Source organism: Typopeltis vanoorti, chromosome 1 (assembly GCF_054136105.1).
Source record: "Typopeltis vanoorti isolate ZY-2024b chromosome 1, IOZ_Tvanoo_1.0, whole genome shotgun sequence".
In the NCBI taxonomy this organism is placed as follows: Eukaryota; Metazoa; Arthropoda; class Arachnida; order Uropygi; family Thelyphonidae; genus Typopeltis; species Typopeltis vanoorti.
This window is the reverse complement of record NC_143549.1, coordinates 100,455,616-100,469,914: the sequence shown is the minus strand read 5'-3', so window position 1 is coordinate 100,469,914 and position 14,299 is coordinate 100,455,616. Positions and strand designations below refer to the sequence as shown.

Here is a 14,299-nt window from a genome sequence, read left to right as displayed (position 1 = left end):
GTTCCTATATGCCTGGTCAATTCATTTCCTACTCTGCTGTTTGGGTCTCCAACAAGGACCACTTTTTCCATTTTCTTTATGTCAGCTGTTCTAATGACTCAAAAAATTCCTCTACTTCTTCCTTGGAAGAACCTTCTGTGAGACCATAGGCACAAATAAGTTTCATTGTCCATGTTCCCATTTTGAAGTTTTTCTACATCATTCTACTTGAAACTGCCTTCCAATCAAGAAGTTTATCTTCATGTTTGGTATTAAATGCTATTGCTACTCCTTCCTTTCCTTGATCATTATTGCCTGAAAATAATATTCGATACTTATTTAGTAAGATCTCACCTGTTTTTCCAATTATATTGATATTGAACCTGATATTGATGGTTCCTATTTTCAGTGCTGATGTTGAGTTTATTCTCCTTCTTCTAGATGTTGAGTTGGAGCTTGTTCCAGTAGCTGACTTTTCACTGTTCACCCTGGTTCCCTGACAAAAACAGCGGGACATTGTTTAACTGGGCGACACCCCATCCGACACATGAAATCTCATCGTGTTGTACCATCATATGCATTTGTGGTTTAAACCAATAGAGAGTACAATTTAATCAGCTAAGTCCCAAGCTGCCAGCTCGTCCTCATTCGTTCAGTACCCAGTAGATACCTACTAACAGAATGCACCACAGGATTGGATATTAGGTCAGAAGCCCTAGTCAGTTCTCTGCCTTCCTGAAAGGCAATGTGGCTTTGACACTTAAGTGACCCACTTCGTGATGAGAGTTAGCATGTATATATTGGGCAATATATATAGGCTTGCAGTAGACAGTGAAGGATAGACTGCCAGGGGGAAGATGTGTGACCAGTGTATCCAGGAAAGCAAGTGAGTTCTGATTTTCAATTTCGGTAGTAAAATATATGCACTTATGTTGTTTATTTAGGTGGCTGAGGGATGTGTTTAACATTTGGTGGTCATGTGTCCAGATAATTAAAACATTGTCAATGTATCTGAGCCAAACTGTAGGTTTTAAAGTAAAGGAATCTAAAGCACATTACTTAAAAGCTTCCATATAAAAGTTAGCAATTGAGGGGGATAGTGGTGAACCCATGGCCATACCTTCTTTTTGTAGGTAAAAATTATTTTGCCACAGAAAGTAACCGGAACGTAGTATGAGGGCAAAGCGAGCCGTAATATTGGGCAGAAATTTGTTCTGTAAGAGAATTGTGTCACTGATTGAGACATTTGTAAAGAGGGCAAAAATGTCAAACTGACTAATAAATCATCTTGCCAAGTGTTATGATTTTAATTTTGCTTATGAAGTGTTGTGTGTACTTTATATAGGAAGGGGAATGACCTACCAACTCCTTGAGTGTTGATGCTAATTTCTTGACTAGGTGATAATTAGGGCTGTCTATAACCTTCAACTATCAGCCTAAGCAAAACATTATGTTTGTGTACCTTGGTAACACCATATATATTCTGGAAGAGCGGGTATAATGGGGTAACAATTGTTTAACAGTGTCTGATGGCCAAGAAGTGACAGACTTATGTAACTTAACAGTTTTTTTCCACATCCTGTTAGTTGGATTATAGTTCACAAGTTGATGTGCTGTTATCTGAGACTAATTGATTCATTTGATAAGTGTAAGTTGATCTGTTTAGGATAACCGTGGCATTGTCTTTGTCATTCCGCCTCCTATATAAAGAATCCACAACACTTCATAAATTAAATTAGAAACATAACGTGGCAAAGATGATTTATTAGTCGGTTTTTGAGTTTCTGCCCTTTACATGAATGTCCCAATCAGTGATCCAATTTTTCTCTTACAAAACAAATTTCTGCCCGAGTTTTTAGTTTTACTTTAACACAATAGCTGTTTCTATAAATTTTTATAATGAATGCTGATCACGCTGTAACCATTAAGGAAAACAAAATTTAAATATTCAGTATTTCTCCATATAAGTATTCCACAGCACTGTTGCCATTTTAGTTATCCATCTCTGAATTCTTTGCATCAACTCCTCATCCCCACAAAATCTGTATTACCAAATCTGAGCATAGTAATCTAGATTTAATCATATCAAGGCCTTCTGAAAAGTGATCAATTACTTTGTAATTACCGTATATTTTCGCGTATAATATACACGAATACATATAACAATGCGATCCACGTATAATGCAAACTAGAAATTTTGTTTGAAAACTAGCCCTAAAATGCCATGTCCACGTATAATGCGATCTGTTAATCTTGTTCCCCAACATTATAAATAAAACAATACGAATTAACGAAAGAAATATTTATTTTAAAACAAAATGTCAAAATCCTTTAAATTCTTCTTCATCTTTTGAGTCATCAAACATTTCATTTATAAATTCATCTGTAGGCATTGCGTCATCAGTGTAGCAGTTGTCATCATCGTCATCATGCTCTCCATTTTGTTGGGTGTGATCCTCACTTTCATATATGATGTCATCTTCGGATCCATCCATTGAATTACTTATTCCACATTTAAGAAATGAGCGTTGAATCATTTCAGATGGTATCGAATCCAAGCTTCTTTAACCCAGCTGGTGACTAGAGTGCTCTCAAGCTTCTGAAAATTCCCACCGTTTGTCATCTTCACCAAACCAGATGACATCCATTCTTCTCTCCATTTTTCACGTAAGTGATCTTTAAACGGCTTAATCGAACTGACATCAAGCAGCTGCAAAACAGAAGTTAGACCACCCGGTATGACTGCTAGGTCTATATGTAGCTCATGCTTTCTCTTTGCTTGCCTCCGTTAAATGCACCTGGAACATATCCCAGACTAGCATGTTTTGTTGACGTAACAAGCTACATGGACGTATGGTCCATACTTGATCCAGCCACAATTGTACACCTTCTTCATCCATCCAACCTTTCTGATTGGTGCAAACAAACACACCTGGTGGAAATTTCATATGCTTCGGAGTTGTCTTCCTTTTAAATATCACTGTCGACTTTAATTTGGTTCTGTCTGCCATGCATGCTAGAACAATGGTAAAATGCATTTTTTCATGTCCCGTTGTTTTTATGAGGACACTCTTTTCACCAACTAAGTTTACTGTTCGATTCTCAGGCATATCAAAGTACATGGACGTCTCATCCATATTGCCTATTTGGAAAAGTTCATATCCGTGATACTTCCGTAATTTTATGATAAATTTATGGAAGGACTCCACTTTTTCTTCAAGCTGCTTTGGTAACTTCTGCGCAATTTTTATTCGGTGTCGTAATGTTAATGCTTTGCGTTCCATAAATCTGCTGCACCACCTAGGCGGAGCAAGAAAAGATGAAATACCTGGTGTGTCTTTGAATTTACCATTCTTGAGTTGTAGAGCTCGAAAACAAATTGCATTTCTTGTTACTATAATGTCATCTTGTCATTGCATCAAAATCCATTCATTTAGCTCTTCGAGTTCTGGAAAGGATGCTATATCGCCACGACGGGCATGTTTCGTTTTGGGGATTTTTTCAAGACTCTCTTTTTGCTTATGCCAGTCTAATATTACTCTCTGCTACACCAAATTCTCTCATAGCAACACTGTTATTATGTTCTTCTGCAAACTGCACGATACGCAATTTAAATCCTGCTTCAAAAGATGAACGTTTACATTTCTGTTGGCTCATTTTCAGGCTAGGTTTGTTTAACGAATAATATTTAAAATGAACTGTGGTTAAACTGATATAACTGTGCTAATATCCAGCCAAGGGGTCAGGATATTAGCACTACTTAAATTCTGGCTTTATGCGCAGATACGATGCACGCTCGGTCACCAAATGCGAGTGGCTCAAGTAGATTTGGTTTCATAGGCATTAGGTAGTGTATATTGTGTGTGCAAGTCTAATAAGATGTATATTTTTTAAAATCCCCATATAATTCGAACCCCTAACTTTAGACCATAAATTTTAACCATAAATTTTTCGCATTATATGCGATAATATATGGTAATCATTACTTGTCACTGTGCTTTTCAACATCCAGGTGATCCTTTCTGATACATAGAGGAGAATGGTGGACCTTTTTAGTTATCTTACATTAGCTGCTTAAATGGTACTTTTTTTAGAATTGTCTATTAATGTTTAATTGCCATTTTGTGATCTTGTGCTGATGATGCCTATGATACTTAGGCAAAAATTCTCTGCTAATAAAGTATTTTACGTGAGTTTTTCTCCTGCGTTATAATTATTTTAAATAGAAAAAGATCATATACCAAAAGAAAGACATGAATTTCTATAGACAATTATCATCCATGTGGAAAGGAAAGATGTTTTGAGATGGATTTGTAAGAGGGGGACCAATATTAAGCAATCTTAAAAAAATTGGAAAGAGATTGAGATATTGCATATTAATTCTTCTATCTATCTCTCTTTACAGTAATATAATACACAAGGTTGTTTTTAAACTAGTACTCTGTTGTTAAATGTAATTTTGTTACAATAATTAAATTCATCTTGCTTAGTATTTCAAAAAGAAGAAAATAAGAAACATTTATGTTAATAAAATCATTTTATAAAATTTAAAGTTATTAAAATAGTATATAACTAAAGCTATGTTATAGAATCATAATCAGTATGGTTTTTTTTTTTTTGTAATGATGACAGATCCCTAAAGCCTGTACTGGTATGTCTTCAAGTTAAAAAAAAAAAAAAAATTCATTAATTTTGGTCAGTAGTTATCAAGAAGTTTATTATTCCTTACTTTAATACACTGAAATTTTGTAAAAATAAGGTTTTGTTAAGCTAAACCCATAGTTTGGAGAGAGAGAGAGAGAGATTGTATGTATGTGTGTAGATTTTTCAAGAATATCGTAACTGGATAGCAACATCTATGAATGTACTCTGTGAATTCCCTTTTTACAAAATTGTACTACTGCTTATCTTTTTATAAACCTAGAAGATCTAATATAATTTTGAGAAAAAAGTGAATTCTTTTAGTAATTTGATTGACTGTTGTTTTCTATATCCTGAATTGTTCCAATCAATAAACTGAAGGATTGAACATTTTATTTCTTTCAAGAAAGAATGTCTTCTTTTGTGAGGTTTGATACTGTGTATTATAATGTATTTAAGACAAGACAGAAACTGTCTTCTTGAGATAGAAAAAAAAAGGAACATTTTCATTAACATGAAAGGATTATTTAGGAAAACTGTCAAGCCAGTAGAGTTTATTTGAAGTGTTTTTCCTCATAGATATTTTTCTGAAGCAGGATAAAATTTCTGATAAAATCTCTACACTAAAATCTACTGACGTAAGACAAATACATTTCTTTCTTTCTGTTTAAGGAATGATTTTATTTTATTTTTTTTATTATTATTTATTTATGATTTCATTTTATTTTTTTGTAGAAAAATTTTAGAGTGAAAATTCTTTCATTTGGAAGTGATTGTATTATCGGAAAGCTCACGTTAATTCTAAAATGAATTGGCAAAGGATTTTTTCTTTGTTTTTATTTATTTATGCTGAAGTGAATTAATAAAATTTTTATGCTGAAGTGAAATTATTTGTTTGTTGAGAAAAGTTTTAAGAATTTTTTAAAATCAAATTTTTATGTGACTAATTATTTGTATAATTTTTTATATTATTTACATAATGTTTTTTTTTTTTTGTGTGTGTGTTGGTGGGGGGGGGGGATTCAGAAGTGAATATGTAAGTAAGCAAGACTTTTTTTCCAAAACTTTTTTTTTTTATTGTTTTTAGAAATATTTCAAACTAGAATTAAAATTGTAATTTCCAATTTTTGATTTTATTTGTTCCTGTTCTTCAACTTTTAGTTTCAAATATTGTGCATATATCATGGTTATTGTATTGTTTGGTAAAAGTTTTAATCCAGGTTATCTTTATTAGGGCCAAAATACTCGTGATCCTATTGCCCAAGAACTAACTAAGGTAAGATAATGTGGATATAAATAATCATACTATTTCATGATATGCTATAATGTTCATATTTTTCTATCAGGTTTTTACTCTACCAATATACAGGCAGTCCTTGATGCGTGCAAATTATCCTGAAACGACTGTGAAAAAAAAATTAGAGTTATAAAAATTTTACTTGCCATGCTTATGTTACTCACATGCCAACTAATATCAGTCATCTGCACGGCAGACAGCCTGTGTGGTGTATGCATGTACCTTCCTTGTTGTTGCATGTTGGCATGATAATTTTTAGTGTGTGTGAGTGCAAATGCTAGGATAGAGCACAGTCATCACTGTTCTCTACCCCTGGCATGTAAAAAGTAAAAATAGTGAACCCATCTGTAAACACTCTAAAATTGACCTAGAGATGAAAATGAAAAGCATAAAGGGAAAATATAATTATCTGGTACTTATCTGATAATTATCTTAAAAATTTTTTTATCAGGCACAAAATGTGCTCTGCCATATATTTAGAAGTTTGAAAAGTTACTTTTTGTATCACAGCAGGCATTAAAACATCTTTACCATAAGTTCCCTTACTTTGTGCACACGTGTCACTTTTGAATGTGACACTTCCATAATGTAACGTGAACTTTTTCATGAGAAAAATTTCTGGATAATACCTAAAGATGTTTTTAACATCAATGTGATGGTAGACAAGGCAACTGGAGGATGAATCCTAATGCCTCATCGTCATAAAAAACCAAAGAGAAATAATATATGACACTTAGCCTATTATTGAGATCTTTATGACGAGAAGTCACTGTTCAGTCATCTCTGAATCATTTCATATGGAAGGTTGAAGCCGTACTGTGTATATACTTCACTCTACATTAATAATTGCATACTGAAATCTAATTTGTGTGTGCATCCTATGAACGAAACTAACAGAAATAAACCTTAAAAACAAGTTAATCCAGTTCCACATATATGACCTGTAATCTTCATGGGGAAGCAAAGAAACTTATCTTGCAGTATCTAACTAAAACTAAATTTCAGGAAGTCTAAAACACTAATGTTCAAGACATTGTGTGCAATGACAAACTTAGAAGTCTGGTTGGTCTGCAACAACCAAATCCCCCACCCACACACATTTATCAACCTGTTAGACACCTTTCTTATATAGAGAAACCTGTGAATTATTCATAACTATAAATTCTAAAACTTTATTTAGAAAACTTTTTTTATAAAATTTAAAAAACTATAAATTACTCTGGCATACATTTGAATTTATTGTTAGACATCTTAGATAAATTCAACAGAAAACAGTAATGACAGCAGTAGGCATTAAATCACTGAAGGAGATTAACTTGAGGTTAACGAGTGCAACTGGAAGTCAACGTGTGTTGTTCCCCAGAGGAAAGTCCAGGTTATCCAAATGGATAGTATAACCTTTCTCCAACCCATGGGTTCGAATCTCACATTGTGCATGGATGTTTGTAAAAGACTACTCTAGATGAGCATTTATAGCTCTTTGAGTTATAAGACTTGTCTTTCTCTTTTTTTTTCTTTTTTTTTTGAGTCAAAACCTCCGTGGCAATAGGCATCATTAGTGTTAGTTCCATCATCCGCTGTAATGTCATTACAGCGGATGATGTTCACATTTAGACTTCAGAGGAAAGTCCCAATGAGCCTGTGTAGTTCAGTGGAAGTGGTGTTTGCACCCATAGCACTAGGTCACTCAAAAAAAGGAAAAACACCCAAAAAAGACCTAAGTTCAATTTCGTCGACTGGTTCCTGAGTTAGTCTATCTCTGGCATGGGCAAGTGGGCTTTTTCTCCTAGAAACTCAGGTTTTTCATCCTGTAAACTCGAGAAAATCAACTGTGGAATCCACAGTATTTCAGGTAATAACATATCATGTTAGAATTAGGGATCACCAGATGGTGGTCCCTAATCCTAAGATATTTTCATTCAAGATATTACTTTATGGAACATTGCAAACAACTTATTCTGGATGTTTTTTTCACTTAAACATCAATTTGGTACAAATATGTCAAATGTTTTTGCTCTATGGAATTCCTCCTTGTCTGATCTTCATGAATTTCTTGAAAAAATTTATTCAATAAACCTAAGAATCAAATTTACTCTGGAAGTTACAAATTGTCTTCCTTTTCTGAATGTTCTCATTCTGCATCAACCAAAGGTATCTGCAGTTCTTAGTATATAAAAAACCCACTCATACTGGTAAATACATTGATACTAACTCGCATCATCACCATTGTCTTCAAAACAGAGAACTGTTTATTATTAGAACTACCTTCATCTCTAATGGTTATAATACAAAAACTATTGATAAAATAATCAATAATTAAGACAGTTGTCATAACGTACCTCAAGAAGAAATTACCAAATTCTGATAATTTCTTCTTGAGACAATTTCTTCTTATCTTTCCTAAAGACAAATATCCTCCTCCTCCTTATATTTGGAGTTTGCAGAATCCCCTGCTCTTGCAGCTTATGTTATTATGGACTGACTGGTTGCTCTGCATAAATTCGTCTTGAAGGATGTCAAGAAATCTTGATGTCCATCTTGAAAGACATCATTTTGCTTAAAGAAGTCAACAAGTCCAGTTTAGCAAGCCACATATTATCTACAACAGTGCTTCCCAAACTTCTGGATGCCAGGACCCCCTTTGGAAAAATTAAAATATTTCACGGCCCCCATCGAAAAATAATCGTAATATAGACATATATTATTATAATATTTATTGTATTTATATTCAATACAAAACATACACAGCGAATATTGCAAAAATCAAATGCAAATATTACATTTTTAGCATCTTACATACACATTTGACATGGCACATTATCTCATATTTTTATATAGATAGATATATTGTTATTTTACATTTGCAGTACAAGTACATGAAACGTAAAACGATTAGTAATAAAGAAAGAATTAAAAACATAAAAGAAGTTTAATAACAATTTAATGATCGATTGTTTGAATACGGCTACACAAAAAGTCAATATCAGGTGAAATATTTGAAACTGCAATTCTTAGATTTCTGCTTTGAAATGAAACATATGAATAAGCATATATTTACTGATATTCATTCAGTGCCGAAATATGCAGGAAGCAAAATTTGTGAACCCCCACCAATGTGTGATTTTTTTCTATTAAAATATAAAAAATAAAAAATAAATAAATAAAAATTAAATATGATTCTTTTAAGATAAAAAAAATCAACTTAGTCTTAAAACATTTTAAATTTATTTTTTATTTCATAGCCCCCCCCCCCTCAACAAAACCTGCAGCCCACAGTTTGTGAAGCACTGATCTACAAAACACAGGATTCAGTGGAGCAAAACCAAAGTGTTACACAAAAGTTATGTTCCTCTTCTTCTTCTTATGTTCTTCACAGCTTTCTTCGTAGAAGAAAGCTGTGAAGCATACATTCACAACCCAAACCTGAACAAAAATGATTGCCTAAAAGTTTCAGTTTGGGGAAGTTATACTGACTAATACTCATCATTTATGTGTTTCTTAATTTTTAATTAATTTATTGTTTATATTTAAAAATAATTTATTAATGTAGATGGAGCTATTCTCCTGCATCGAATAGTGCACATAATATCATGCTTTCAATTTAATTATTGTTCTTTTTTTTTGCATTTTGCTATAATTTTATTGACAGTGGCTATGAAACTTAGCTGAAAATTTTACAAATAAAGACATTTAAATTAATGTAAGTGGTTTCTTTAATAATATGCTATGATGAATAGATATAAATAATTCTTTCTGTCTGTACAAAAAAAATGCTGAGCTGTAGGCACATGGCACCTCTAGATGTGTCGTATAATAGAGTTTGTTCTTACTAGAATGAAAAAGGGTTGCTAATTTGATATATGATTTGAAAATGATATGCAGATCACCTTTATCTGATGTAGTACCTTGACCATCATTTCAGAAATGTGGTATAAATAATTGAGTTTACTAGTAAGAACTGTCATAAAACAAATAGTCGTGTCCCAATTTATCAGTGTTTTTAAGGATACCATATGCAAGGATTATGTAGTTTCCAGAATGTGCATGTCATCTTTCAGTAAATGGAGAAAAATAGCAAACTATTTAAAAGACATGACTAATTTATGTCTATGAAGGACAGATAATTATTTGACTCATTTTCTCATGTAGTGTATTTTTGAATGGTGTCTATTAATGTCTTAACGTATCTGATGCATCTGGGCTTGTGGGCTAAACATGCATTAATTATATTTGATATACTAGATATATATATATATATATGTTATATATTTTTGTGTTATATTTATTTTCTAATTGTGTGAAGCCCTACACCACATCCTAATTTTTATCGGACAGACTGTATATGCCTGTCTCTAAGTTTTGGGAAGCGATTGCTTAATTGTTTATAAATTTTTTTATTAATTAATTATATACCTATACCCACATCTCTGAAGTCTAATAGTGTTCAGAGATGTTGGTACTTCTCCTGCACAACTGCAAACTGAGGCACATGATATTATACACATGCTGCATGACTCGTTCTTGCATTCAGAATTTAAATGTTGTTACCAGTTTTTCTCTTTCTCCCTGAATGAAGTTCATGACATATTGATTGAAATATGTAGGAGTAATAAATTCTATTTAGTTTTCTCTTACATGTGTGAAGTCTTTATTTAAAAAATTATACTGTATAACATGCATGTTTCTATTTTTCTGTTAAAACATTGTCATGTGCAATATTTATGTTCTAAAAGTTTCTAAATTTATATTTTGTTTCTCTTAATGCTTAATCATCCTCTTGTTTATTATGGGCCAACATGTCCCTCATACAGGAAACAATGGAAAATCAGAATAATAATAAGAAGAAAACATCAGAAACTGCAATTAACACGCCACTTTCCTTGATAATACATTCAGCAGAGAAATGACCTCTTCAAAAATGTCACCCTTCTTCATCCAGAAGGGTTTGGAAGGATCTCCATAGTTTGTAAGAAAGCTTCATTCAGGAGATATTGAAACATCAACTAAGACACAATCAGAAAAATTACTTTGTGGAATATCTATTGGAGGAATACCATTTATGGTTATTCTCCCACTCCCCTCCACACACACACACACACACACACACACACAAAACTTTAAACTTTTCTTGAGGTGTAATATCATTGTGGGATCTCCTCGACGTACCAGCTCTGAAATGAAAGATCAGGGAGTAACAAGGGTTACATGGTTCCTTCTAGAAACATCATCCTTACATTCAACACATTAAAACAACCATTATCTGTCAAAGTAAGTTATCTCAAGTGTCCAGTTTTGTTTCTCTTCATGCTTAATCATCCTCTACATCATGAACCTTTTGCGCTGCTTTAAACATCATTCTCAAACTGTCCATTGCAGCTCAGCCATCTGTGCCCAATGAGGTAGTAAAAACCATGAAAACAAGGATTACAAGAGCAAAACTCCAAAATGTTGTAATTGTGAGTGAGACCATACAGCTTCTTAGTTCCAAAGGTGGAAGGATGAGATGAAGACCCAAAAAATAAAAACAGATCGATTCATTGATTGGCAGGAGGCTAAGAACCAGTATATTACAAAAGTGGCAGCAACATCTGGCAAACTCTCTTAGTTCTGAGAAAGCAGTTGTAAAGGAAGGGTCACCTGGGATCCAAACCTGTACATTAATCTCACCTTCACACAGTTACAACATCCCTGGATAATATAACTTGATTGCCATCTCCTTAGAATGAACCAGGATAAAAATCAATATGGAATCATTCCTGAGTACATGGCAAAGATGGTCCCACTACATGAAAATCCATTAGTAAAAAAGATAATGGAATATGCATTGCAGAGAGTCAAAGATATGCCTCAAGATCCTTTAATAGATGAACTGTCAACAAATGACATGGATACCTCTGTTTCCCCCTGAAGTAGGATAAAATAATTTGTCTACCTAGTGCCCTAGAGGGAATAGAATTTCACAATGCCTTGGGTGTCTTAAAAAAAAAGCAAAAAAAACATGGTCAGTGATAACAGAACTGCTCAACATAGAAAATCAGATGTTATCACCAAAAGGAAATAATGAAACATTCCTACAATGGAATTGTCGTGGATTCCATCAAAACATTGATGACATCAAGGTCCTCTTGCAGGAGTATAAACCAATATGCTTCTGCCTGCAGGAAACATGGTTAAAGCTGAGAAAAAATCCAACATTACAAAATATTACCATCATTCTTAAGAACAGGACAAGGAATGGACCTGCTCATGGAGGAGTTGCCATCCGTGTGGGCAACCATATGTCCTTCTAGCAAGTCCCAATGAACATAGAAGCAATTTCTTTCTATCAGCCAGTACTTGTGTTCCTGCCGCAGATATCCACCAAGATGACCTTGATGATGTCACATTACAATTACATGCTACCCAAACATTCACTGCCATCAACTTAACTATCTGCTTACCCTCAATTTTTCCACTCTTCAAGTGGGAAACAATGGAGTGCATGGCAACCCATGCACTCCATCATAGTTCAGTTCTCATCATTAGCAGAGTTTGATTCCGTAACTGCAGCCAGCTTTTCTTTCATCTGTGATGCAGTGAAAAATGTGACAGAGTGTATTACAAAAGCTGTCATAACTCATCATCATCATCATCAAATTCCTGCCATGTACCCTCAAGGGGTCTGCAGGATATGATAGTACTACATGAAAAAAATTACATCATTACTAACTTCCTATCTACAATTTTCCTCCAAATCAGTCTGTTACCTGTTACTTGTCAAGACTCCAACATTATCAGATCTTATATTTCTATCGTCTAAGGCACTTTGTACAGCATCATTCCACCTATATCTTGGTCTTCCTTAGGGTCATTTTCCCACCAACCTGGCAGAGAACACCTGTTTTGCTAATCTTTCCTCTCCCATTCTATTTAAGTGACCATACCATCTGAGATTAGCTCTGCTAACGCATTCCTGGATGCTGACAATGTCAAGTTCTTTCCTAATATCCTCATTTTTAATATGATATTGCCATTGATGCCATCTGTTCACGCCTCTAATCTTTCTCAGGACTCTCATATCTGCGGTCTCTAGTCTTTGGTCAAGTGTTTTACTTCTGACCCAGCTCTCAGATCCATAAGTTAAAATTGGTTTGAACACAGTCTTGTATACAGCTAATTTAGTGTTCCGACTAATTTCTTTCTTATTCCATATGAATTTATTCAATTGACTTCCCACGATACCAGCTTTGCTGATTCTGTTGTCTATTTCTATATTTAGTTTACCATCTTCAGTAAAAATTGTGCCTAAGTAGCTGAAATGTTTTACTTGTTCCACAGGTTTTCCATTCACAACACAGTTGACATTTTCAATGATTCTGCCTATTTTCATTGTCTTTGTCTTTTTATTGCTGACCTTCATACCATATCTATTACAACAGCTATTCAATTTAGTCAGAGAATCTTGCAGACTTGTAGCGGATTTATTTAGAAGTATAACATCATCCGCATAAAGCAAAGAGCTGATATTAACATCTCCAATTTTGATATCATGTTTAATACCGTGATATCAAAATTTCCTTCATAATGTGATCCGTATAGATAATGAATAACAGAGGGGATAATGTACATCCTTGTCTCACACCAGATTTAACATTAAACCATCTTCCTGTACTAAGTATTGCTTGATATAATGCCTCATTGACACCATATAACTGTAGCGTATTGAATAGTTTCTAGCACCTTGTCATATGCCTTTTCCAAATTGACAAAACTTAAATACAGATCTCTGTTATATTCCCATGCTTTCTCAACTATTTGTCGTAAAGTGATCTGATCCTGACAGCCTCTATTTGGCCTGAATCCAGCTTGTTCTTCACCAAACTTTTCTTCCACAATTCTTCTCAACCATTTTCTCAAGTATACTTGCATAGATCTTGCCAGGAACACTCAGTAGAGAAATACCTCTGTAATTCTCACATTCAGTTTTATTTCCCTTTTTATATATGGGTACTATGAGAGCTCTACTCCAATCATCGGGAATTTGTCCCTCTGTCCAGGCTTTCTGAACTATGCAGTGCAGCCACTATAAGACTCTTATACCACCATACTTCAGCATTTCTGGTCAAATATCATCTACTCCTGATGCCTTTCCACATTTCAAGCCTTTGATGGCTTTTTCTACTTCAAGTATGGATATGTATTCCTGACTGCATGCCTGGTCAGTGTTTTTTATCACTGTGCTGTCATCACTGCTTGTTTCATTTAGCAGTTTTTCAAAGTAATTACTCCATACTTCAAGGATATCTTTTTCTCCTGTTTTCATGTCACCTTTATTATTATTATTATTATTATTATTATTATTTATTATTATTATTTCGGGCGACTCCAGGAGTCCTTAGACTC

The 14,299-nt window shown here is 33.8% G+C and overlaps 1 protein-coding gene across 2 annotated transcripts in view; it reads left to right on the top strand.

The window, feature by feature from the left end:
• Window positions 1-14,299, top strand: part of sicily (NADH dehydrogenase (ubiquinone) complex I, assembly factor 6 homolog sicily) — a 98,858-nt gene that overhangs the window by 27,748 nt on the left and 56,811 nt on the right. For both annotated transcript variants that reach the window (XM_090392403.1, XM_090392394.1), the window contains exon 4: window positions 5,855-5,896. In XM_090392403.1, coding sequence (XP_090248529.1) covers window positions 5,855-5,896 — 42 coding nt within the window. The remainder of the gene's footprint in view (window positions 1-5,854; window positions 5,897-14,299) is intronic.